Source organism: Dermacentor albipictus, chromosome 7, assembly GCF_038994185.2.
Source record: "Dermacentor albipictus isolate Rhodes 1998 colony chromosome 7, USDA_Dalb.pri_finalv2, whole genome shotgun sequence".
Classification (NCBI taxonomy): Eukaryota; Metazoa; Arthropoda; class Arachnida; order Ixodida; family Ixodidae; genus Dermacentor; species Dermacentor albipictus.
Genome location: NC_091827.1, coordinates 128534239 through 128561732, shown reverse-complemented (window position 1 = coordinate 128561732; position 27494 = coordinate 128534239). Strand labels below are relative to the sequence as shown.

The window sequence follows — 27494 nt, the reverse complement described above, 5'->3', positions numbered from 1 at the left end:
CCAGTCTGTAACCCTTAATAACCATCGGTTATCTTCCCTCCTCATTACATGTCCTGCCCATGCCCATTTCTTTTTCTTGATTTCAACTAAGATGTCATTCACTCGCGTTTGTTCCTACACCCAACCTGCTCTTTTCTTATCCCTAATGTTACACCCATCATTCTTCTTTCCATAGCTCATTGCGTTGTTCTCAATTTAATTAGAACCCTTTTCGTAAGCCTCCAGGTTTCTGCCCCATATGTGAGTACTGGTAACACACAACTGTTACACACTTTCCTTTTGAGGGATAGTGGCAACCTGCTGTTCATGATATGAGAATGCCTGCCAAACGCACCCCAGCCCATTCTTATTCTTCTGGTTATTTCAGTCTCATGATCTGGATCTGCGCTCACTACCTGTCCTAAGTAGGTATATTCCCTTACCCCTTCCAGTGCCTCGCTACCTATTGTAAATTGCTGTTCTCTTCCGAGACTGTTAAACATTACTTTAGTTTTCTGCAGATTAATTTTTAGACCCACTCTTCTGCTTTGCCTCTCCAGGTCAGTGAGCATGCATTGCAGTTGGTCCCCTGAGTTACTAAGCAAGGCAATATCATCAGCGAATCAAGTTACTAAGGTATTCTTCATTAACTCTTATCCCCAATTCTTCCCAATCCAGGTCTCTGAATACCTCCTTTAAACATGCTGTGGGTCTCAGATCGCATTTCCCTGCCTGACGCCTTCCATTATTGGGATTTCGTTGCTTTCTTTATGGAGGACTACGGTGGCTGTGGAGCCGCTAAGATATCTTTCAGTATTTTTACATACGGCTCGTCTACATCCTGATTCCGTAATGCCTCCATGACTGCTGAGGTTTCGACTGAATCAAACGCTTTCTCGTAATCAATGAAAGCTATATATAGGGTTGGTTATATTCCGCACATTTCTCTATCACCTGATTGATAGTGTGAATATGGTCTATTGTTGAGTAGCCTTTACGGAATCCTGCCTGGTCCTTTCCTTGACAGAAGTCTAAGGTGTTCCTGATTCTATTTGCGATTACCTTAGTAAATAGTTTGTAGGCAACGGACAGTAATGGCGTTTTTCACTGGTCGATTCGGAGCAGGATTTTTTGCTCCGCGGCAACGAATCCGAATTTCACTGGTCGATCTGGAGCAGGTTCGCGCGTTCCACTGGTCGTTTCGGATCAACTCGCTCCGTGCCGGATCGCTCTCACTTGCTCCGCCGCCGAGACGCGGATTCGGGCGGAAATAGAACGCGTCACATGGCGTCACTTCCGTCTTCAAGCGAAATGGGTACCCGGTCGGTACGCACAACATTGTGTTGGGCATAGTTTGCGGAACCGGTTTGTGTCACGTGCACGCAGACTTTCTGTGTGATCTCCCGCGGAGCGTTCGTGCGCTCCACTGGCAGACTCGGATTGGTGAAAGCCGAGCGCTCGCTCGAGGATTCAGGCGGCTGCTCCAGATCGACCAGTGAAAAACGCCACAAGCTAATCGGTCTATAATTTTTCAAGTCTTTGGCATCCCCTTTCTTATGGATTAGGATTATATTGGCGTTCTTCCAAGATTCCGGTATGCTCGACGTTATGAGGCATTGCGTATACAGGGTGGCCAGTTTCTCTAGAACAATCTGCCCATCATCCTTCAACAAATCTGCTGTTACGTGATCCTCCCCAGCTGCCTTCCCTCTTTGCATATCTCCCAAGGCTTCTTTACTTCTTCCGGCATTACCTGTGGGATGTCAAATTCCTCTAGACTATTCCCTCTTCCATTATCGTCATGGGTGCCGCTGGTACTGTATAAATCTCTATAGAACTCCAAGGTTCTGGTAATGTCAAGTGCACGTTGCAAAGTCAGAGGAGAACCGTCTAGCAGTAGTCGCTCCCGTAGCTGGTAGTGGGTCGTCTTTCCCACGAGTTGATCCCGAATGAATTCGTCTACCTGTGAACCAAAGTCGCATGTAACAGACAACTCATGAAGGCTTGTGACGGATGAATCCACCGATTCCCTCAGCAGCTGAGCTCGCTGGCGGAACTGTTGTCGCTCGACAACAGCATTAGTTGTAGCGACGAAGTAAGCTGTGTGCTTGGCCATGGCGATGTCAAACTCATCCGGTTCGCTCATGACCGTGTCTTGCTCTTTTCTTGCCGAAACCGACACCTCTGCTCCTGGCCACGTGTCGAAAATACGCTGTCCTTCCTTGCCCAAACACTGCAACAAGAGCGCTTTGCAACGGGCAGCTGGGTACACATTGTTCCTTGAGGCCAACAGATAATTTTCAAAGAGCCTACTGCTTCTATGAGATGGCTAGCTTTCCTGGTGCTGGTAGGAATTCTGCTGGCTGAAGCAGGCTCATCTTCCAACTTATTCATATTGAATTCTGTTGACCCTCGTTGCCATATGTTGCATCTCCGGCTGGCACATGCGGAGCAGCATTCAGCCCAAGTAAGCACAACAACATCAGCCAAACGAAAGTCCCTTTATTCGGCAAGTGGTGGGTATATGTACAACCAAGGGTCACCTGTGTAAAATCCTGTGGCAGGCGGACGGGGTGGTAGAGTTGCCAGATGGTTATGGGCAGTAGCAGAAGCAGGAGGCGCTGTCCGAACGAACGCTGGTTGCAGAGCCGCAACTTGAGCATACGAGGTGGATGGCGAAGGAGGGCCACAGCTCGCAGCGCAGGTCATGGAGGAATGCTCTTCTTTGATGGATACGGCCGTTGGATACTCCGTTTACAAGAATGCGACTTCGACGTCACCTACAAGTCTGGAAAGAAACACCAGGATGCCTATGCTCTCTCTCGTTGTCCCTTACCACCGTCTTCAAACGCTGCTTGCTTACCACCTTCCGTGAGAAAACCGCAGGGGGCGTTGCTTGCATTCCCTTCGCTCACAGCTCTCAACCAGCTCCCATCCAGCCATTCTCATACGTTTGCCTCTAGCCAACGTAATGACTCCTACTGCCACTCTGTTATGGAACGCATTCGCAGATCATGTCGCACACCTAACCCTCAGCTCCATCGGCAGTTGAAGAACTTCAAGATCGAAAATTCGTTATTATACCGGTACGTGTTTCATCCCGAAGGACACCGTTCGGTTCCTGTCGTTCCCTGATCACTTCGGGCCCAGATATTGGAGACCTTTCACGATGATCCCACTGCCGGTCACTTTGGTTTCCATAAAACCTACAAGCGAATTCGCAGCCGCTTCTCTTGGCCTGGACTTGCAACCAGCATAGTGAAATACGTGGCTTCCTGTTCGCTCTGCCAACACCCCAAACAACATACCTCACCTTCGGCTGGACTGCTCCAACCTGTCCCGTGCCCTTAAGCTCCTTTCACAGTCGGTATCGACCCCTATGGACCACTACCCTTAATCACTGGCGGTAAACAACGGATCGTCACAGCTGTAGACCACTTGACACGGTACGCCGAAACAGCCGCACTATCTTTGGGATCCGCAGAGGAGGTTGCAGCCTTTTTCTTGGAAGCCATATTTTTACGGCACAGAGCCCCACGCTTCCTTTTGAGTGACCGCGGCAGGACCTTTCTCTCTAAACTTCTCAACGATAATCTTCGTGCGTGCAATACCATCCGTAAAATGACACCCAGCTACCACCCTCAAACTAATGGTCTCACAGAGTGCTTTCATCGCACGCTGTCCGACATGATATCCATGTCCATCAACCCTGACCACACTAATCGGGATGTCGTTCTACCATTCGTCACTTTACAACACGGCCGTCCAACGCGCTGTGGGATACTTGCCCTTTTTCCTCGTGTATGGTCGCCAACCGCTCACTATCCTCGACGCTTCTTTCTTCGATGTCTCCGTGCCTTCGTCCACATCAGTGTGTGAGCAGTTCGTTTTGCGCGTTGCCCTGTGTCGCCAACGTGCCTGCCTCAACACCGACGCCAGTCAACTAGACCGCCAAATTCGCTATGATGTATCTCACCGTGTCGTTTCCTTCCACCCTGGAGACGAAGCGTTACTGTGGACCCCAGTTCACGCTCCTGGGTTGCGTGAGAAATTTCAGTCCCGTTTTTTTGGGCCCTACATTGTTCAGGAACAGACTTCGCCAGTTAACTATCGTGTCACTCCAGTTGTTCCGCCTTTGGACGGCCGCTGCCGTTCCGCAGAGATTGCGCATGTTTCGCGTTTAATACCTTTCATACGGTGGTTGCCGCCATAACCAGCGGCCAGGTTGGCCACTTCCACGTGCGGGGGAAATTGTGTGAGCATTATATTATCCCTTCATCTTCTTCATCTGTATATATTCATTATCATGGCCAACGCCATCGTCTTCAGCGGGCGACCTGCACAATAAACCGTTGAGGCTTAACAGCTGTCTCGCAATACAACCAAGGGTCACCTTTGGCACCCTGCAGTATTATGCAACATAACTACATCATCTCCCCCTTTAAAAATGAGCCATGATTGATGACTCAATTAAGTTACAAAATGGCATATCAAATACATTGAATAATCTGCTGACCATGCAGGTGGCCTTCTGTCTCGTGTTGATTGGCACAGAGTCGCTCGTGGTTCATTCCTTGTTGATCAGGTCTTAACTGTGCTGTTCTGTGTTCTTGATGGTGCTGTTATCTGTGGCGGCTCCAAGAAGCCTCGTATATCGTGAAACTGAAATTGTGATTGCAGCGGGAAGAGACTGTGGTGCCCTCCAGTATTATGTAACATAACTTCAACAACTTGTCTGTTGTGCGCTCCAGCCATGATCATGCTGCATCTGCAGATCGCTGTTGCCAAATTCAGGACACGTGCAATGCGGCTAGCGAATGGTTGCATACTTCCACCACTCTCGTCGAAGCCCTCGCTGGCAATGCATCACATGGGACTTCGTAAGAGCACTCTAGCCGGCAACGGGATTTCACAAGGTTACTCCACCATGGCCTCCAAGGTTACTTGTCTGAGATTATGCGTGCCGCGGCTCAGAGGCTACGGCTTCACAACAGCCACAGAGATGCTTGCGTGCATGCGCATTACGCATGCACGCAAGCGTAATGACGCTTGCGTGGCTACACAAGAAGAACTGAATATATGAATGAAGAAGCTGAAAATGCACTTGGGGCAACGTGGCGAATGCTGCACAAGGAGATGTAGCAGAAGGCAGCAGCCCAGCTACGCTCTGGGCCGATGAGCAGGAGAAGGAGCTGGAGGCCAGACGTGACGGATGGCTTGTGGAGGCGGCGCCAATCGAGTGGAGGCTGTTCTTCAGCTGCCACAGCTATGACCCATGAGCTGAGCATGTGTCCCATTGGACACCTCAGCTACAGGATGGCGTTGCCATTTCTGAGAGTGCCTGCGGCTACAATACACTGGCTAACAAAGTCAGCCGGGCGATTGAGGCACCTCGGTCGCCCCACTGTCCTGGCCTTCACGCCAAATCAGCCGTGGACTGGACAGTGAATGACAGCGTCGTCGAATCCGTGACTGACCTGTGTGCCCAGTGACTTTTCATCAGAAACAGCGTGGACTAGGTGATGCTGCAATGGCAGCGGACTCAGTGTAAATATTTTGAACTTACCAACACATTGTGTTGGTGAAGATTTTAGGGAATGCGTTGAATTAACGCGCTCTGTGTATAGTTTGTTGTTTATTCGGGTTTTCTTTTCGGTTTGTAGTTTGCATTCATTGTTGATGTGTTTTTTTTATGCTCATGCCGTATAAATGCTTGTTGTAACTCAAATGTTTGTTATGTCGTGCTTACCACCATGGGACCTTTACAAGCGAGTACGGTTTGATGACATTCCACTGTAGTGGAAATAGTGAGCCTATATTGGCATAAAGCCACTCTGCATTGAAAGTACATGTTGCTGTGCTAATTTGCTCTTATTTGCCTGTTTAACAAAAGCACACCTTAGATGGGACAGTGGAATAAACGAATGTCTTGTGTCTACTTAAGTGTCGCATCTAAAGTGGGCACTTTTGCTAAAGTCACGTTTGCTGTGAATGGTGGTGCTGCAGGAACTGTATTACACAGTCGCCTCTGCGATAGATTCTGAAGGCTGTGTGTTATTTCTGAGGCACAGTTTTTAAATTCAGTTTAGCCTGTGGGGACTCGTGTTGTATTGAAGTTGTTGGCAAGCACTGCCATTTATTTCATCCACACGTGGTACACAACACACATCCTGAAGTAAAATGTATCCTGCGTGCCTTTGATCTACAAGTTATCACCGTATCTAAACCAAGAAAGCATTCCTTGCCAGCATGGTGCATTTAAAAGTGTTATAGGCTAATGCTCTTTGTGCCAAATGCCATGGCAACCGGCACTTGAGTGCTGTGTGTACTGACTGTTGCCACCTGGTGTTGTGCAGCCAACGCTGAGCCACTACTTCCTGAGGCTGCTTCACGAGAAGGGCCTGCTGCTTCGTCTCTACACGCAGGTTGGTCACACTGATAGTTCTTTATTTTATTTACACAATACTGCCAGGCTTTGGCTGGACCAGGCAAGAGGGCCAATGCATAATGACAGAAATCTAGAGACAGCACTTAGCGTACAGCAGTGACTATACAAGCTTAATCTTCAAAGTACTTTTGAAACAATGGCATGTACAAAACCAAGCAAATCATGAAAGTGTATTGTCAAAGCTTCTGGCTTTGTTTAGTAAAATTGATTGTAGCTGTTTCCTGTTGGCTACTGGAAAAAGAATGTTTGTTCTAGTGTGGCAAAGGGTTAATTATTGGACAAGATGAGGCCTCTTTGTTCATGTTGGTAGGGGCCCTAGATATGACATAGGACTTATTGATAACACATTATTTTTCTGCAGAAAGAACATTCAGCTTTAGAGATTTGCGCGAAATTTCAGGGGCTGGTATGCTGTGATTGTTCATTAAGGCTGTAGAAGAGTCAGCAGTGGAGAATTAATAAAAAAAGAGGAATAGACAGCTTTTTGCTGAATCATCTTCAAGGCAGCGATGCTAGTCTTCGTGAATGGCCCCAAATATTAAGGCAGTCTAGTCCTGATTACCGTGCAAGCTGCAAACATGATCTTTGCATGCATGATCAAGCTTAAGGTATCACTGAAGATATGGGGTAGTTTGTTGTAGAAAGCAGGGTTTATGAAAAGATGATGCGTGCACATTAGAAATGCATGTTTTCCAGCTTAAGTTCTCTATTATTGTGGTGCATAGGCAGTTCCTGCAGTTATATGTAATTCTTTAATTAAAAGGCTATGCTAAAAGATTGTACAAGTAGAATAATGTCTTACTTGCATTATAAAGTTTTGTCTACATTTACCTTTATGTCCCACCTGTCATAAATGTTGAGGTTGCACGGAGAACACGGTTGCGGACAAGGATTGTCTTAGGCATGCGATAAATTCCAAGGAAGAGGTGCACTCGTGCAGTGAGAAAAAAAACTACCTTATGGTCAGGTACAGCAGAATGTATTTCCAGAGCAGAGGCTTCTCAATACAAATGAATACACATGATGTTTGCACACTTGCAAATTTGTCTTCTGTGGTAATCTGAGCATGACACTGTACTTTCTGGTTCACTTTATTGCATACACCTAAAACCACCACCTCTTCTAAGGTCCACATTATTCACATACGAGTCATGTAGCAACACAAATAAAGACAAGACGGGAGGTTCTTATCTGTTTTTATCATCTATACTTCTTGGAAGGACTGCACGGTCACACACATAATGTGGTGGGGCTATCTTGCCCTCTTGTCTGACAGGTACACAATCACTCTGCTGCAGGACATGATGTTGCAAAAAATGAAGTTGTATAACATTTAATTAAGTACTTAACATAAATTTCAGCATGTGCATTTGATCTGCATAAGTTTTTCTAAGTGTATACAAATGCAGGCACATGGGCATTTCTTCTTACACTATGGCTTATCACATGGTCTTGACTTGCTTCACGGCACTGACTCCAGGTACCATCTTGGGTCTGTATCATAGAGATTGTACTGATCAAAGCAGAGACCCGAGTTTTACGTAAGGCCATTGATCAGTGTGCCATGATGCATCTACCTCACTGATACAGGTATCGCATAATTATGTTTTCTACAAAAATGGCCTAGCTGCACTGAATGTTGGTCAGGTGAACAAATATGCTATTGACCCACCTGCAGGCATGCTACACATTCATTACTTATAGCAGTTAATGCCGGTGGATTTGCCAGCCTTTGTTTTATTAAGGAATTAAAACTCCAGGCCCCAATAGAAGAATGCATTTGGCAGGACTTACGAGATGCACCCAAAATTGAAAATCTGTTTCACACCTGTGTTAACAGCTGTTTGATGTGCATTGCAAAGCATGATAGTGTGAGTGATCTGCTTGGCCCATTTGGTGTGGGCTGCTACAGTTGGCGAGACATGTCCTGCACAGCAAGTAGCCGCACTGACATCATCATAAGCTACCTGTCTCCAGGGTTGGCAGCTTGGGCTGTTAATAGCCAAATTGGGCTACTTTTTGTGCGAGTTGGCGTCGAAGATTCCGAGTTGGCTACATGACTATATTCGGGCTATTTTTGTCTTAAGAAGTTCCGAGTTCAGAGGACATGTCAACGCTGATAAAATTCGTGAACACCGGTTTATGAAAACCTAAAACTCATTGCTGCTACAGAGATATGTGGGCAGTATCGAAAGCTGTGTATTTAGGCAATGTCAGCGCTTGGAGAATGGCAGTAAGTCGTGGCTGCCATGTTTATACATCATTCCAACGCTAAGCTCTCTTCTTTTTGTTTTGGTTTCGGCGCCATCTGCGGTCCATTCACGCCTGGTTTAGTGAGAAAAATGGCGGGGCTGATAGCTGTCGAGCATGCGTTCTATAGCGGCTGCTATACGGTTCCTTAGACAACTGCTGAAATATTCACACGCATCTCATGGCGAGTCATTTTCGCCTGTGGTCCCTTAGTGTTTATCAAGGGTTCCTCGATGCCTACTGCTTGGTTGGTTTTCCTGCGAAACACCACATTATTTATTTACCCAGTGACTTTAGGAAAAATTCGCAAATCCCTTTAAATGAGTAGCGCAAAGGTTCAGGTCTTTATGTACATGCTCAGTGAAGTGCAGTATTCACGACTGTTGATCAGAATGAAATATTCTGCTCTAGTATCACCAAGCCTCAGGAATGCAAAAAACAGTGCCAGAAAGCCAACGTTCCCCCTACTGTCTGAGCTTGCTTCGTCCCCACTTACACTGCCTCTTTGGAACGCAGCCGTTGAACACGTGTTCAGCCAGGTTTTGTTGACAAAGAATGATTTGACAAACCGTATGTCGAATGATACATTGCAAGCTCTCCTTCACGTTAAGTTTGGTCTGGCAGAGAATGGGGATTGCTGTAAAGGTTTTCAGCCAGATGAACAGTTTCTGTCGTGTTTCAACTCTGCAGTTCTATATGGTCCAAGTGGCAGTGTAAGTAAATTCAAGTGGGGCTAGATTGTATATTTAATCCATTTGTGCAAATCCCTAGTGTGAGAAGTATCAACTGAGACTCTACGTGATGCTTTTTTTTCGTTCTTTGTTTCAGTAAAGCACCTACATATTATGTGAAAGTTGTGATTGTTTCATGGTACCATATTTACTTGCATAATGATTGCACTTTTTTGTAAAAAAAATTGACGTAAATTCACGGGTGCGATCATACGTGGGTTAAATTTCCCATAAAATTTTTTTTTATCATCCCGCATTTGCTGCGGGATAACAACAGGTCAACAAATAGCCGGCTGCCGCTGTATGTAGTGCGGGACACCAAAACTAGAATGGCGGCCGGCGGAGCAAGCCGAACCATTGGCCGAACGCGATTTTTTTCTTGTGAGTACTGTGGGATTCTCCTCTGTACTCTTGGGACAAAGGAACGACAACACAGTAGTGCAAACAATCACAAGGGCATTTATTGCACCTTATTGCACCACAAAACATGCCGATGGGCACGCGACAAATCTAGAAGTCCGACTCACCGCGACCGGATAGCGAGCGAATATGTTCGCCCTATGCTAGATCCCAACGCCTGGTCGTTCGCGAATGGTGGTGGTTCGCGAATTTGGTCACGCGAATGGTGGCGCATTCGAAGGCAGGCCACGGGAGGCGGTCTCGCAGAAGCATGAATCGGCGCACGTGCGGCACGGCGCGTCCGCAATGCTTGCTGTGCCGAACCAAAGAGGAAGCGCCTTGTCTTTCGGCGCCCAAGTAACCCCGCGTATCGGCGGCGTCAGCAGCGCAACACTCGTGCCCTCTCTCGTACTGCGCCTCAACCACTCCGACCGCCGCGGGCGCCAGGCCACGCGGCGAAGCCGGATTACAGGAGACACGCCGTGCGGGAAAACAACATATCAGGGGATGCGTGAGAGTCGCGCATCCCCACATCCCCCAACCTTAAATCACTACATAATCCGCGAAACATGTCACATGCTCTAACATCAATGCGTGCTTCGCGAACAATCTAGTACATGCAACATTGGCCGCATTGAGGAAATGTCCACACGCTGTCCATAACATGCGAGCCGACATTGTCCCTAGGTACACCGCTGGCGTCCGCCGGTCACAGCAGCAGCTTTGCAGACTCGACGGCACGATTCCAAACCAGGACTCTGGAAACGACGACGCAGTAGTCGGTACAAGCAAGCGTCGCTCGCGCCGACGCGCCCTGCTGGCAACCGCCGGCTGTTTTGTCCGCCGCCTAGGGTTGTGAGCTGGATACAGGAGGCCGCTGAAGTCACTGCGCCGAACTGTCCACAGCATCACCATCGCCCAGGGTGGCTCGATCGTAGTCCAGGGCAGCAGCGCAGATGATGTGCAGGTGACAGCAAGCCAGGGGTGACTCCAATGACTCTGCGTACACTCAACGCACTCGGCAAACACTAAAATAGTGCAAGGCAGAGGAATTCTGCATGAGCATCGCCCACGTGGTACGATGTTCGACTCGGCTAGCAGAAGACCGGGCAGCTACTCAGATGCTAAGTTCACGTGAACAAAGCTTGCTTCCTTGAGTCGAACGAGTAATTTTTTAATTTTTATTTATTTCATACTGCAGACCTAAAACAGGTCTAAGCAGGGTGGCTAAACACAACAACATTACAATGCATTATTCAATCGAGTAAGGTGGTAAGACACAACAGTAATACAATGAGTCAATCAATTGAAACAGGCAACAACGAGTTATTCCAATCTGTTATAGTTAGGGGAAAAAAAGAATACTTGAATACATCCGTCCGTGCAAAATAAAGTGTTAGTGAATTCGGATGATGGTGTCGAGTAAGTCTAGACGTTGTACTGAACAGATACGATGCAGGAATAATTGATAAGTCTCCATTAATAAGCATGGTAAGAAATTGAATTCTTAAGTGTTGCCTTCTCTGCTGAAGGACTTCGATGCCATTATCACGCATTATTCGTGAGGGGGAATCATAGCGAGAAAATTTGGAATATATGAATCGTACGGATTATTTTTTGTACCCTTTCGAGACATCTAATGTTTTGTTTAGTAAACGGGTCCCAAACAACACATGCATATTCAAGTTTAGGTCTAATTAATGAATAATAAGCAAGCAGTTTTACATTAGGTGGGGAATTTCTAAGTTTATGTCGCAAAAAGTATAATTTACGCAAGGCTGAAGAACAGATATTATCAATGTGTAAATTTCATGATAAGTTGTTAGTAATTGTGATGCCCAAATACTTATATTTTGTTACTTCCTGCAAGGCCAACGAACCTAACGTGTAACTAAAGGTTAGTGGAGCTTTCTGACGAGTGAAGCGAAGAAAGACCGTCTTTTCAGCGTTAAGCCGCATTCCCCATGTTTTGCACCAATCAGTAATGCCAGCTAGAGAAGCATTTAAATCAGTTTGATCATTGGTTGAAGTGATTTCCCTAAAAAGCACACAGTCGTCAGCAAACAACCTAATTTGCACACTGGGATGGATTGAAGTAGTAATATCATTTATATAGAGTAAAAAAAGCAGTGGCCCTAGGACACTTCCTTGAGGAACTCCCGAGGTGACCGGAAGACAGCCAGACTGTTGCTTATTAATTTCCACGAACTGGCGGCGATTTGTTAGGTAGTTTGTTATCCATGCGATTAATATTTCAGGGAGATCAAAATGTCTAAGTTTTAGTATTAATTTGTCATGCGGAACTGTATCAAAGGCTTTGCTAAAATCAAGAAAGACGGCATCGATTTGACCATTTTTATCGAGGCATGAGGCGAGTGAATGAATTACGGTGACAAGTTGTGTAACTGTTGAATAGCCTGTTCTAAATCCGTGTTGAAAATTAGACAGTATTGAATGTTTATCTAGAAATTCGTTAATCTGATTGGCAACAATGATTGACATGAGGATGTCAGTGATATTGGCCGGTAATTTTCTAACAATGAACAGTCGCCCTTCTTGAATACGGGTACAGCTCTGGCTACCCTCCAGTCATCCGGTAATTTTCCAGCAAGCAACGAAGCATGAAATATAATAAGAAGGAACCTTGCAATAGTTTCAGAATATCGTTTCGAAATAATGTTCGGAAGGTTGTCAGGACCGCAAGAAGATTTAGTTTTTAAGTTAACTAGCATCGAAACTAAGCCAGGGTATGAAATAAAATTAGCTTCAGATGGGTGAAACGTTTTGTCTGTAGATGAACTAATGCCAGAGTTAGAAAATACACTATGAAAATAATAATTGAAGTAACTAGCAATTTCCCTGTGATCGGTAATGATTGAACCATCAATGCAGATTTGTGCTACTGGCTTCTTTTTTTCGCTCAAGTAATTCCAGAACTTTTCGGGCTGTTCAACAATAAAATTTGGTAGTATTATATTGAAATAGTGTTCCTTCGAGGTGCATACTGCATGCGCAAGGTTTTCTTTCATTTCTTTAATTCGATCAGGTTGTAAACATGTTTTCTTTAACCTTTTTATCTTGCGGGTCATATGGATAATATTACGTGTCATCCACAGTGTTTGTTTGCGGACTAGTTTGTATTTATCAGGCACAAGTTTATCAATACAGAACTTACTCATGTTCTTAAAACGGTTCCAGAGTGCTGTCACATCACTGTCGTTAAAGTAGGTGAGGCATGTTTCCATATGTTCTATTATGGCTGCATCATTTGCGCGTGAGCAGTCCTTGAAGGAACGCTTCACAGGTTTTTCAGATGGGGTGGAAGAGACTATGGATATATCAGTACTGACAAGTAGATGATCAGATATACCTTCTACAACTGCAACGGTATATTCAGTTAACATTCTGAGCAAAAATGCCAGATCAAGCAAAGATTGGCAAGGTCCTTGAACACGTGTGGGTTCCTGAACGACTTGAATTAGGTGATGCGTTAGTATTATGTTAAGCATGCTGTTTAAATGTTTATTGTTCCGTGAAAGTGCTTGCAAACACTCCTAAATGACGTCAGGTAAGTTCAGGTCACCCATAAGTAACAATTTGTTTGACTGGAATTGGGACATGCTTTCTTGTAGCTTGACTAGATATTCAGGTGATGCATCAGGAGGTCTGTAAATTGCGTACAAAAGGAATTTGTGACCCCAACACGTGATTTTTATGCATAAGCATTCAAGACTTTTATCATCTTCTAGTAGAACAGCTTCTATATGGTGTTTAATAAGGACTGCAACACCGCCTCCCCTAGAATTCCTATCCTTGCGGAATACTTGGTAACAAGGTGGGAACACATCCTCGTCACCTATTTCGGACCGCAGCCACGTCTCCGTTATAACTGCAATGTGTGGGCTGTGCTCTAGTAAAGTAATTTCAAGATTTTCTGTTTTGTTTAGGACGCTGCGAGCTTTTAGGTTAATAATACGCAAGTGTTTGCTGCATTCTGGAAAGGAGCGTCAGGCTTCTTTCTGCGAGGAGCGTTTATTCATTATTTTTACGCGCATGTTCTTTGCCTCATCCCAGAAAAAAATATCTTTATCAATCTTAAGTTTATCATGAATCAGGTACACTTTTTTACCCCCAAGTTTCTCAGCTTGCGCGCTGTCCCACAAAAGCTTCCCTTTTTTCCGTGTAGCTTGTGAGTAATCGTTCCTAATGCTTATGCTCGTTCCTTTAAGTTTTTTACAGTTATAAAATATCAGTTTCTTTTCATTGAGATCCTGGAGATATATGATAACTGGACGGTCAGTACCTTTTCAGCCAAGTCTGTGAATGCGGCCAATGGAATGGCACTCCACTTTCAACTTATTTTTAATTACCTCAGTGATTATCTTTTCCTTAAGCAGCGCTTCAGTTTCATTGGGGATGTCAGTTATGCCATGAATAACTATATTTCGACGACGACGAAGTTTCACTGCTAAGGTGGCTGCTCACCGCTCCTGTGAAAAATCTCGCCTTCCGCGTAAATACGTTCCATACATCAAGAGATTGGACCCCAAGACATCTGAGGACGCCCCGGACGCTCATGCGCAGTCTGGTTTTCTGACATTCAGCGAATGTCACTCCATCGGCCCTGCAGCTGAATTGTACACCGGGACTAGGCCTAGTGCCTCCGGTGACGCGCTGGCGGCGGTAGATTTATTTATTTCAAAATTCACCGATTCAAATTCACAGATTCACCGGCGGCGCTCGTCACGACGGCGTTACCGGCCGCACAATTGACACCTGAGCCTGGATCCCAGCTCCTGGTTCCTGCTCCAAGTCCTTCGGCTACAGCCCACCCATCGCCTTCCCAAAATGCACATCAGACCGTGAGTGATCTGCCCACAGGGCGGAGCCCCGCGATGGCTTCCCAGACACCGATCGGGAATGGGGCTCCAGTTGTTGTGCATGACGAACCGAGTACCCCTATGGACTTGTCTTCTGCGCTACCATCTGTGGCGTCGGCACCCCGTGGTTCTCAGAAGCGTCTTTCGGAGCAATCTGCCCCAGATTCGTGTTCGGCCAACAGCGGCTCCCAAGGCAAGTGTTCCTGTCTAACGACTGACCACCCAGTTCTGTCGACACCGGGCTCGGTTTGCTATAAAGCAACCATTAAGGCTGTGGCCCCCAAAAGCCTCACGGAGATTCCGAACAGGATTATTCAGGCGAACCTCGACGCTTGTCTTGGCACCACAGGCTTCCGCGGCTTCGCGGCCCGGAAGAAGTCGAATACCATCGCTGTGTGGCTCCCGACATTGGCTGCTGTCGAGCGTTTGCAAACGCTTCAACGTCTCTCGATAACGAGCGAGGTCACCGTGCCGGTCCAGGTGTACCTGGTAGAGGGCTCGGATCTACAGCGCTGTGTCGTTTACAACGTTGACGTTGGCGAGGACCAGACTGCTCTCCAGCGTGAGCTGTACTGTCCTACTCACCGTGTCATTCAGGCGCGTTACATGGGAAAGGGGCGCTCTTGCATCGTCACCTTGCAGGGCCCACCAACTCCTCCAGCCCGCCTGTACTACTATGGCTGCATTCTACGACCTCGGCCATATAAACCCAGTGTCGTCCATTGTTACAACTGTTTCCGACCGGGCCACATGCGCCGATCCTGTCCATTTCCAGGGCCAGATGAAGCTGTATTAGCTGGCGCAGTGTCCTATCGATGTGGACTCTGCAAGACCGACGACCACGAGATCACTTCTCCAACTTGTCCCACAAAGCAAAAGGCCACTCAGAAGGTTCGTCGCGGGATCCCTAAGCAATGGCCTCAGCATGCTGCAACACAACCAGTGCCGACATCAAACAGGTTTGCGGCGCTCCAGTGGGATGACGACGACTGGCCAGAGCTTTCCGAGCCCGACCCGCCTGCACCCCATTCCCAACAGACTTACAGTGACAAAGTTCGCAGAGACCGCCGTCGCCCGCTGGTTATACAGAAGCAGAGCGGGCCGGAACATCCGCGTGATGATATGGCAGCAGTTGACGATCAAATTGCCCGCCTTTTAGCGGAGGTATCCAAGCTCCGACAGCACCGTGAGCTACTCGCGCGTCGGCGACATTCAGTGGAATCTCACACCAATACAAGTAATGATTCCGCTGCATCATCGTCTCTGTCTCGTCCTGCTGTATCGGTCGCAGAGTCTACCAGATCTCCAGCTCCGTTGCCGGATAACTCTACAACATCCCTTTTGCGGTTCATGGTCAGCCAGTTATCCAACCTGACATCTGTGATTTTGCAACGCCTGGACTCGTAATCAAAATGGCGGGCACAGGTGTTTGTGGCATGCTTCAGTGGAACTGTAGAGGGCTCTCCAAGAAAGCGGGGGAGCTTAAATCCCGCCTACGCATGAACAAGCTGCAGGTGTGGGCCCTGTTACTACAGGAGACCAACGCCTTGCCTGCCATTCCGGGCTTCAGTGGATACGTGTCTCCTTCGATGAGTGACCGTCGCGTGCACACAGCTGCCCCTCCAGGAAAGGCGGCAGTGTATGTTGATACGCGCTATCCTCAGGTCTGCCTTTCTCTTGAAAACTGGTGTAACTCATATCAGGAGGTAGTGGCAGTAGCTGTGAAGTTACCCAAGACAACTGTTGTGGTAGTGTCATACTACATAAGACCAGCCGGTGGCTCTGCTTCAAGAATTAATCTGGGCTGGTTAGTGAATGTTCGTCGCCAATACCCAGCGTGTCCTATTTTAGTTGGTGGTGATTTCAACGCCCCTCACCCAGATTGGGGGTACCCTACTTCTAGCCCTCGAGGTAGGCGTGTGCGGGACGCCTTTCCGGATGCGTTGTTTGTACTACTGAACCATCCCGATTCAGCAACGCGAGCTGTGCCTCAAGCTCGACGTACAACATACGCACCGGATCTTACGTGGTGGTCGGGTCCCGGCACTCATACTTGGCACCTGGAGCCCGACTGCTGGGGTAGTGACCACCACCCTATCATCATCGGCCTTCATCCGTCGCAGGCCCGCCGATTGCGCCGCAAGTGTTCTGTGGTCAATTGGGACAAATTTCGCGCTGTTCTCCAAGACACCTCTGTGGACTCGTCACCACTACTTGTTGATCGCATACAAAGCGCGCTCAATGAAGCTACAACCATCAGCTGGGTAGACGTCAATCGACCGGCACCGGATATCGGCCTGCTCAACTTGTGGGCTGCTCGCAGACAAGCTGAGCTGGCAGCATCCCGAGACCCCACTTCTGCACAAGCACGTACAAGACTGAATTTCCTTACTGCTAAAGCCCGAAGATATGAATGCGACCTCTCGCGAAGGCACTGGCATACGTGGTGTGAGCGGTTTTCATCCAAGACATCGAATGCTTCTCTCTGGCGAACCTTCCGCGCCATGGAACACGGTGGTAGTCGTCCAGACGCGGCAGCCACAGCCTGCTTCGCTGCTGGCTTGTCGCCGGATGATTTCGCCAGAGAAGCAGCCCGGAGGTTCTTCCCGCAGTACGATGTGTTGCCTCAAACAGCCAATGGTGCTTCCTTGACAGGCATTCCGACACATATCGACAGGTTACCATCTACGGCAGACTCCGAGGGGATTGCAAGCTCTTTTACCATGCCTGAGTTGCTTGCAGTGATAGATGGTACCAGTCGCAAGACAGCACCAGGTCCAGACTCTATTACTTATGAGGCCTACAAGAACCTGAGCTCCGCTGTGCTGCCTCAACTCCTCGACACCATTAACAAGGTATGGCTAGATGGCGTTGTCCCTCCAGGCTGGAAGTCAGCTATTGTGATCCCGATTCCGAAACCAAGCAAGCCGCCGACTGACCTTGGCAACTTCAGACCCATTTCCCTAACGTCAACGTTGTGCAAGCTTGCTGAGAAAATGCTTGCCACACGAATGTCGTGGTGGCTGGAGCACCACGGTTTCTACCACCCTGCTCAAATTGGCTTCCGTCCATCCATAGGTACTGAAGATGGGCTGGCTGTCTTGGCATCCTCGGTTTTATCGTCAACTTGTAGCCACAGTGTCCGTACTGTCCTCGCTATGGACGTCGAAAAGGCGTATGATAACATCAGTCATGCTGCCATCTTGGCTTCAATTGACATGCTGCATTTTCCCCCCAGAGTACGGAATTTTGTCAAATCTTTCCTTGAAGACCGACATTTTGCAATTCGCCTCAGTGGTGACGCCGTCGGCTCATTTGTCCCTCTTCGTGGCGTACCCCAGGGATCTGTATTATCACCCACATTATTCAATATTGCTTTCATCCCGTTTGCATGGCGCTTACACGATGTACCCGACATAAAGTTCTTGTTGTACGCTGATGACATCACGGTATGGAGCACTCATCACGACCTGCTGACTCAAGCCGCTGCCCTTCAATCAGCTTTAGATATCACGGCGACTTACGCTTCTTCGGTCGGCCTTAGGCTTTCCGTCAGCAAATCTGCTTACATGTCAGTCGCCAATCGCTGGGGCCGGCGTAAACTCTCTGCAACACCCATTCGTCTTCATCTATCCGGAACCCCTCTTCAACAATGTTCAACTATAAAAATTCTGGGTCTGACGGTACACGAGTCGGGAACCGGAACTGCTTGGCTCTCCAGCGCTAAAAAGCAGGCAATTCAAACGTTGGGTCTGATTAGGCGCATTGCTCCTAAAATGGGCGGCGCCAGCTCATATGTTGCGCGACAATTGGTAAAGGCGGTAGTGCAACCACGCCTTATTTATCAAGCCCAATTCCAGCATTTGACGAGGGCACAATGGGATCGCCTTGAGGCTATTAATCATGAGGCAATGAGGGTCATCACTTGCCTTCCCCGCATCACCCCGATCGTGGCTCTCCAAGAAAATGCGCAGCTCAACACACTAGATGAGCTGGTGCAGCAGCGGCGTGATGCTCGCAGGCTTAAGGCCAGCCTTTCACACGCAACGAGTGCTCTCAGGGCTTACGCTTTCTCGAACTCGCTTCTACCACCACCATCGCCAATTCTTCCTCCCTGGAGTTTTGTACAGCTGAGTGACAACAAGCCAACTGATATACATCGCCCGACATCAACTCACGCGGCGGCATCGCTTCGTGACCGAATTGTAGATCAAGATGCCCACCTGCCACTTGGCTCCATCGTCCTTTACGTTGATGCAAGTATTAAGGGCTGTGAAACAACCACTGCAATTTATTGCCCATGCGCACCTGCCCTTAATAAGACGACCCGGTTTCAAGTCCAAGAACCTCCTTCCTCCTTTTGTGCTGAGCTCCTTGCTGTCCGAGAAGCGTTGTGCTCTGTGGCCGCCTTTCCCTTGGTCCCCACGGCCCGCATCGTCATCCGCACTGATGCCCTCCAGGCGACGCGGCTTCCGCGACGCGTCAGTCGCAGCCCTGACATATGCCAACAGATCCATCTTCTGGCGGCACGCATCCCGCAGTCAATATCTGTCGAGTGGATCCCACGCGACCTTCTAAGCTTCCAAAGCCGTGCGGATTCTGCGACCCGTCTAACGACCTCTCCATCGTCACCGCCTCAACTCTTTCACCTAGATGATGCCACCCTCCTTTTAACAAGAAAGGAGCACCTCCGGCGCCGCACACGTGCTCTCATACCTCCGTGTGCGGTAAACCTTCCCCGTGGTCTTACCCGTGCAGAGGAGGTTGCGCTTCGGAGGATCTGGGTCGGGGTTGCCCTCACTCCTGCCGTGACTAGGAAGTGGCCGCACTTTCGCCGGCTATATCCTCGTCCTGAGTGTCCACTCTGCAAGTCGCCAAATGTTGAAGCCGACATCCACCACCTGCTGTGGGTTTGCCCTGCACTGAAACCGACGAGGCTCCGGCACCTCGCAGCAGCGGGACTCTCTCCGCGTAATCTGAGCCATTACACTGCTTGGACGCAGGGACCGCATTATCGATCCCTCTTGGACTTCATTAGGTCAGCAAATCTATTTTCATTCATTTAATCATCCCTATTCACCCCCATCCCATACCCTTGTATGCCCTGAGGCATTTATCCTCGCATTACAAAAAAATAAAAAAATAACTATATTTGACCGCCTGTTTTGGTCTTCCAGATCTGTTAATTTTTTTGTCTGGAAATCAATAACATGTTCCAGTGATTTAAGGGTGGTTTCAACCTGATCATCATGAGCAGGAGAAGCTTCTGAAAGTTTTTCTTCAATTTTAGCGAGTATATGTTGAAGGTTACCAATCATTTTTTCGGCGTTGGCTAGTTGAGCTTTCATTTCGGAAATATCATTACGAATAGTAGTTTGGCCCTCTAGTAATTGTTCAAACATCCCTTTCTGTGTTGGACCAGGGTTGCTCTCAATGTCGCCACAAAGAAGTAGCTTACAAACATGAACACACTCATAGGCTAGATTGAGACATTTCCGTGGGCACGGCAGGACAATAATGCTACGACAATCGCTGCGCAATGAATTGCCGTAAGGACTACTGACCTGCAGAATACAGAGCAGATTTCTGGTCAGTGACATTGCCAGGCTGCGTCCACCGTGCCCACTGAAGATGAACTCGTGAGGTGCTTGCTTTATAGCTGTACAGTGAGGTGACGTCACGCCACGACTGCCAGGTGGCGTCGCTAGCAGAGTCACGTTGTCAGATAATGCTGTCGTTGCAATCTTGTAGGCGGAATAATCAGGACGTAGTCGATAGGTGTCGATGATGCCACCAGCTTGCGGACACGTGTAGCCACTTGCTTCCGTAGATGCGACGAGCTGCAGAATACAGAGCAGATTTCTGGTCAGGGACATTGCCAGGCTGCGTCCGCCGTGCCCACTGAAGATGAACTCGTGAGGTGCTTGCTTTATAGCTGTACAGTGAGGTGACGTCACGCCACGACTGCCAGGTGGCGTCGCTAGCAGAGTCACGTTGTCAGATAATGCCGTCGTTGCAATCTTGTAGGCGGAATAATCAGGACGTAGTCGATAGGTGTCGATGATGCCACCAGCTTGCGGACACGTGTAGCCACTTGCTTCCGTAGATGCGAAGAGCTGCAGAATACAGAGCAGATTTCTGGTCAGTGACATTGCCAGGCTGCGTCCACCGTGCCCACTGAAGATGAACTCGTGAGGTGCTTGCTTTATAGCTGTACAGTGAGGAAACGTCACGCCACGACTGCCAGGTGGCGTCGCTAGCAGAGTCACGTTGTCAGATGATGCCGTCGTTGCAATCTTGTAGGCGGAATAATCAGGACGTAGTCGATAGGTGTCGATGATGCCACCAGCTTGCGGACACGTGTAGCCACTTGCTTCCGTAGATGCGACGAGCTGCAGAATACAGAGCAGATTTCTGGTCAGTGACATTGCCAGGCTGCGTCCGCCGTGCCCACTGAAGATGAACTCGTGAGGTGCTTGCTTTATAGCTGTACAGTGAGGTGACGTCACGCCACGACTGCCAGGTGGCGTCGCTAGCAGAGTCACGTTGTCAGATAATGCCGTCGTTGCAATCTTGTAGGCGGAATAATCAGGATGCAGTCGATAGGTGTCGATGATGCCACTAGCTTGCGGACACGTGTAGCCACTTGCTTCCGTAGATGCGACGAGCTGCAGAATACAGAGCAGATTTCTGGTCAGTGACATTGCCAGGCTGCGTCCGCCGTGCCCACTGAAGATGAACTCGTGAGGTGCTTGCTTTATAGCTGTACAGTGAGGTGACGTCACGCCACAACTGCCAGGTGGCGTCGCTAGCAGAGTCACGTTGTCAGATAATGCTGTCGTTGCAATCTTGTAGGCGGAATAATCAGGACGTAGTCGATGATGCCACCATCTTGCGGACACGTGTAGCCACTTGCTTCCGTAGATGCGACGAGGTGCAGAATACAGAGCAGATTTCTGGTCAGGGACATTGCCAGGCTGCGTCCGCCGTGCCCACTGAAGATGAACTCGTGAGGTGCTTGCTTTATAGCTGTACAGTGAGGTGACGTCACGCCACGACTGCCAGGTGGCGTCGCTAGCAGAGTCACGTTGTCAGATAATGCCGTCGTTGCAATCTTGTAGGCGGAATAATCAGGACGTAGTCGATAGGTGTCGATGATGCCACCAGCTTGCGGACACGTGTAGCCACTTGCTTCCATAGATGCGAAGAGCTGCAGAATACAGAGCAGATTTCTGGTCAGTGACATTGCCAGGCTGCGTCCACCGTGCCCACTGAAGATGAACTCGTGAGGTGCTTGCTTTATAGCTGTACAGTGAGGTGACGTCACGCCACGACTGCCAGGTGGCGTCGCTAGCAGAGTCACGTTGTCAGATAATGCCGTCGTTGCAATCTTGTAGGCGGAATAATCAGGACGTAGTCGATAGGTGTCGATGATGCCACCAGCTTGCGGACACGTGTAGCCACTTGCTTCCGTAGATGCGACGAGCTGCAGAATACAGAGCAGATTTCTGGTCAGTGACATTGCCAGGCTGCGTCCGCCGTGCCCACTGAAGATGAACTCGTGAGGTGCTTGCTTTATAGCTGTACAGTGAGGTGACGTCACGCAACGACTGCCAGGTGGCGTCGCTAGCAGAGTCACGTTGTCAGATAATGCTGTCGTTGCAATCTTGTAGGCGGAATAATCAGGACGTAGTCGATAGGTGTCGATGATGCCACCAGCTTGCGGACACGTGTGGCCACTTGCTTCCGTAGATGCGACGAGCTGCAGAATACAGAGCAGATTTCTGGTCAGGGACATTGCCAGGCTGCGTCCGCCGTGCCCACTGAAGATGAACTCGTGAGGTGCTTGCTTTATGCGACGGGCAGCTTGGTAAAGCCTTAGGCCTAAAGCGTCGCTACCCTGACAACAACCGGCATCCAAAAACAACACCCAAAATGAGAGCAAAACAGGCAGCCACGAGGACACGTCAGCTCTGTGAGGTGGTCCTACTCCGTTCGGTGCACACAGCATCCGAGTTGACGGCACCCTTCATCCCAGATGATGTCAGAGCGCCCGGTGCCAGGCCGCAATACCAGTCAGCCCGTAGCGGCACCCGTGGCCTGCGGCCACCCGGCTCCCAGAGCCGCGACTTCATCAGAGTCAAAGAGATAGAAGAAGCTACTTACATAAGAAATTTGGACCACCCACGAGGCTTCCGTACTCACTCGCTTCAGGCTTGCCGCTGCTTCGCGGGCGCTAAGCCTCGCTTTCCCAGGATGCAGATGACGTGGCTCTTATACCGACGAATGTCATTAAACAAAAAAAAAACTCTTGCTAAAAGCTTAGCATGTTGACATGTTCAAACACACTACAGCCACCGTCGCCTCACTCAAGAAAGCACGCCGCCAATGCTAGCGATCAAAATTCACGGTAGCCCTATGCTTTGGTTCAAAGGTTTAAACAGGTGTCGAATGAAGCAAAACTGTTAAAACTATCGTCCGATGCCCCAAGAGTCCCACGTTGGGCAGCCAGATGTGGGGGTTCCACTCTGCGTGCGGCTAGGGCTGAAGGTGAGCTCCGGATCTAGCCCCACGCAGTCGCTTCGTGGTACTCCCAATCCGTAGCGTGGGAATCGCGGCTACGTTGGGTTTGAACGAATAAGGCAACCAGCGGTGTCAACGGTAATAACGTTTATTGCTATTAGCAATAGCGAACACTCGCAGAGGGACATCCTCTCAGTAATAGTAGTAAATAGGCTTGCCTCGTTGTCTGGGTGGGTCAGACAAACGAGATCACTCACGGGATGCGGCAGGTGCTTTCGTCCAGGCGGTCCAGGTGTCGGCGTCCCAAGAGATAGAGTCTCCCCCGGTGGCGCGCTTTTATGCCTTTTTACCTTTTTGCGAGGGGAAGTCCTCTTCGCCCGCCGGATACGTTTTCCTTTCCCGTGAGTCGCGTGGGGGAGAGGGGTACGCGCGTCACAAGAGCGACGGAGAAAGTGAGGGCGTGTAGTGCCTCTCTCCCTTGTCTACGGCGGCTCGACTCGTCCGCCACGTGCGAACGGGATGACGCGGGTGCTCCCCACAGTACATTACATGCATTGAAACAGTTTCTTCCGTATCAGTAATAAATAATATTGTTAATATCGGCAAGTTTGCAGCAATATTGTAGCCATGTCCACTTTAAGGGGACAGAAACAGATGGGCGTGCTTAGCTGCCAGTGACATAGAAACACATGGCAGGCATGCTGCAGAAACTGCGGCATTTGTCTTCACTACTATCCTAATGCGGCACGTTTCTGCTAAGGGCGGGCGAATATCTTAGCTGTGTTAGAAGCGTCGACATATGAATAGGGTACACTTCTAACGTATCAGTGTAAACATGGCTGCTATCGTTGCCGCTCGCGATTTGTTGCGCACCCACGAGTGACGAGAAGAATCGAAAGGCACCTTTTTGTTGTTGTTGTTGTTGACCACAACCATTATAAAGCCTACACATAATAGAGGCAAGTTTGGTTGTAGCTTTTTTTTTTGTCATGGAAGTGCGAAAAGTGAAGAAAGGAATGAAATGGGGCATCTGCTTAAGAATGTTTGGTGCGTGCGGGCCGATTAGTTTGTCTTGAAGAGTCGTTCGCATAGCATTCGACAGATGGTAAGCCCGATCATTATTAGTTAGACTTGGCACACGACATATCGCTGTGGCAAGTTCGGGGTGCGATTGTTACACGGGAAATAAAAGGAAGTGAATTTTGACGACAAAATTCAGGGGTGTGATCATTATGCGTGTAAATACAGTACTTCTTGAACATTGCATATTATTACAATGATAAGCTCTGTAAATACATGAAATACAATGTTCGCCCTCAGTGAAGATGCCAAGGCAATTGCTCACCAAAGGTCGATAAGTGATCACCTTGCCAACCAAACGCCAGGATGATAACTTATCGGGTTTGATATTGTACTCCTGCGTCAATTTTTTCCCTTTAAGCTTTGTGCATGCGAGTAGTTGTGATTATGGCTTACTTTTTATATGCACATACTTTATAATCATTTTAATTCATCTTTGTTTGTCTTACTAGTCATTACATTGTACTTTACTCACACGTATTTTTCAGCTGTGATGAAAAAAAAAAGAACTGCTTCGGTACTTCACATCCACTTTTCATTATTTCTGCACACATCGCAGTGGTGCTTGGGCAAAAAGTTCTTGCCAGTTTGTAAAGGTATATATAGTGTTCTGCTGACTTCCTATTCTGATTATGGTGCTTGAATTTTATACACAAAGGGCTTTACATTGTACTTCACTTCATGACAGCCGTGCGCGACCCATATAAATCGAATTTGTGAGTTCCCTAGTGAAACTACATTTATTTTTTCAAGTCGCCCTGAAAGTAAGGTACACAGCCCCTTCGAAAATTTGACAACACACGCATTCGTGCCTGCATTCATAGAAACTGAAGTACATATTTTCATATTGCTGGAATCTTACCACCGAATCCCAGCTTAAACATTGTGCAGTTCCACTCTTTTAGATATTCATACTACTACCTGAATTATTGACAGTGCCGTAACCCATGTGGCAATAAAAGTAGGAACATTAATTCACCTCTTCTGTTATGGGCCAGCAGGTCGTTCTGTTTGTTCCCACTCAGAGGCCAAAGCATGTGACGCCCATCACGCATAATCTTCGTTGGCCCGCCAGGTTCGGTGGCCTGCCAGGCTCGGTAGGCAACATTGGTCACCGCACCCAATAAACACCGACGAGCACAGCTGCTAGGCGGTCAGTCGTCGTTCATCACCACCACGCTGCGGAGCGTCCGTCTAATGGAGGGTGCCTCGAGCCCTCCCTTGTTCATGAACCCGGGCGGTTCGTGACATTGTGAGAAGCTGATTTCACACTACTCAGGCCCATACCGAGTCTTGCATCAAGTAACACATGTGACCTACGAGTTACAACTTCTCGATACCTCCACACCGTGATTCTCCTCTGATATCGTTCATGTCGCTCGACTGAAGCAATATCACTCAAACCTACTGAGTGCCAGGACAGCATCTTCGCCTCCGGGGGTCATGCTGCAAGGCGCTGCAGGAGTGAAGAATGGTGAGAGGACAGACGAAAATGACGATCGCCGATGCTCAGTAGTCATGCGCACGGGCTCTACCTTGTATACCTGTCTTGTGCCCATCGTATATATTTTGTAAATATATTGTCAAACGTGTTTTCTCCCTTTAAGAATACATAGGACAAATGGGACGATGGCTTAATGACTGATTAAGAGAACACAGTTTAAACATAAGGAAATACTGTGACAGTCATCTGTATGTTCATTGCGAAGGGTGTGGATGCGCATCTTTGTTTAATGACTGTGTGGTTTTTGCCACACAGAGAGATGTCATGTTGTAGTGAGGATGAGTGACCATAGTGGCACAACGCAAGTCATAAAACTAAATGTTTATTGGGCAAACCTGTGCCCAGTAAAATAACTAACACTTGGCACAAGGATAGCAGCGAGCACACTCGTCGGTCGTCGGAAATATGATCTGCAGCTCCAGCGCGTCAGCTTTTATGCATGACTCATTGAAGGTTCCAGCATAATGGCTGGTGCCCATATACCTCCCAGAAAGTAGAATGCTATTCACATTGTGCATACAATTTGATCACAACGTTCGGAATCGACACAGGCAACAGATAGAATTGGCTACAATAACTGAGACTGTTCCGATACAGGTAGGGGCACCTTGCACTGAGCGATAATGCATAACATTTCTTAGCTGATGAAATGCGGTCACCAAAAGAAGAAACAAAGTACACTTGTAATTACATAGGACAAGTGGGATGATGTCTTAATGACCGCCTAAAAGAACACAGTTTGCGCATAAGGATTTACTGTGATGGCTATCTGTCTGTTCATTGCCAAGGGTGCAGGCATGCACCTGTGTTTAATGATTGCACTGTCCCTGTGAGACACAGAGATAAGGACATGCATAAAATGATAGAAGCACAAGCTGTCAGGTGGAATGGTGATGTGTGTTAGTGCTGTGTCTGCCGACCTACTTGATAAAGAGGTGGCCTTTGTGGAAGGAGCAGTATAACAAGTTGACTAGGAGGGGCACGGCTGCACATGGTGTATAATGGCATGAATTTCCTGAGAATAAATTATTAGCACATCATGCTGTCTACGTCTTCCATTTGTCCTTATGAGCATCTGCTAAAATGTTATCCAAGTTGCCATACCAACACGCCCAACACACAGCAATTCCTTTGTCAACACATTTTTTTATTGATATGATATACCATGACTTACAAAGAAGCTATATGTCTTTTCTGGCATCTTTACTGTTGCAAAAACAGAACTGAAGGAATGTACGGGGACCCACATGCATTTATATATCGTGATCGGTGTGTACATGTAACTTGTCAACATTGTATTAATTGTTGGGGCACAGGGTATACTTTCCAAATAGCTTGTGTTTTTAATGCCCCTTTGCAGCACTACTTAGTGGTGCGGCAACATGTTGCCAAGCCATGGCAAAGAAGCTGCTGGCAGCTTTGATAACATTTGTAAAAACTGTTTGTAAGATCATTCCACTGGTATGTACATACTCCATTGTTCTGAGAAAAGAATGTTGTAAAAGAAACAAACATTTGTCTAGCATGCGGTCCGTGAATGTTTCTACACAACTTGGAGAATCAATGGAAAAAAAAAAAAGAAGCTTTTAGAACAACAACTGCAATGTGAGCTGAATCAAACAAACACCCGGGGGGTATTCCCTCTCCATTTATTGTGCCCCTTCAGTCGCATGCCGCCATGGTACCATCATCGCTGCAAT

General features: G+C 48.1%; 1 protein-coding gene across 7 annotated transcripts in view; it reads left to right on the top strand.

The window, feature by feature from the left end:
- Window positions 1-27494, top strand: part of Sirt2 (Sirtuin 2) — a 290603-nt gene that overhangs the window by 95160 nt on the left and 167949 nt on the right. For all 7 annotated transcript variants that reach the window (XM_065438737.2, XM_065438738.2, XM_065438739.2 and 4 more), the window contains one exon: window positions 6336-6404. In XM_065438737.2, the coding sequence (XP_065294809.1) occupies window positions 6336-6404 (69 nt within the window). The remainder of the gene's footprint in view (window positions 1-6335; window positions 6405-27494) is intronic.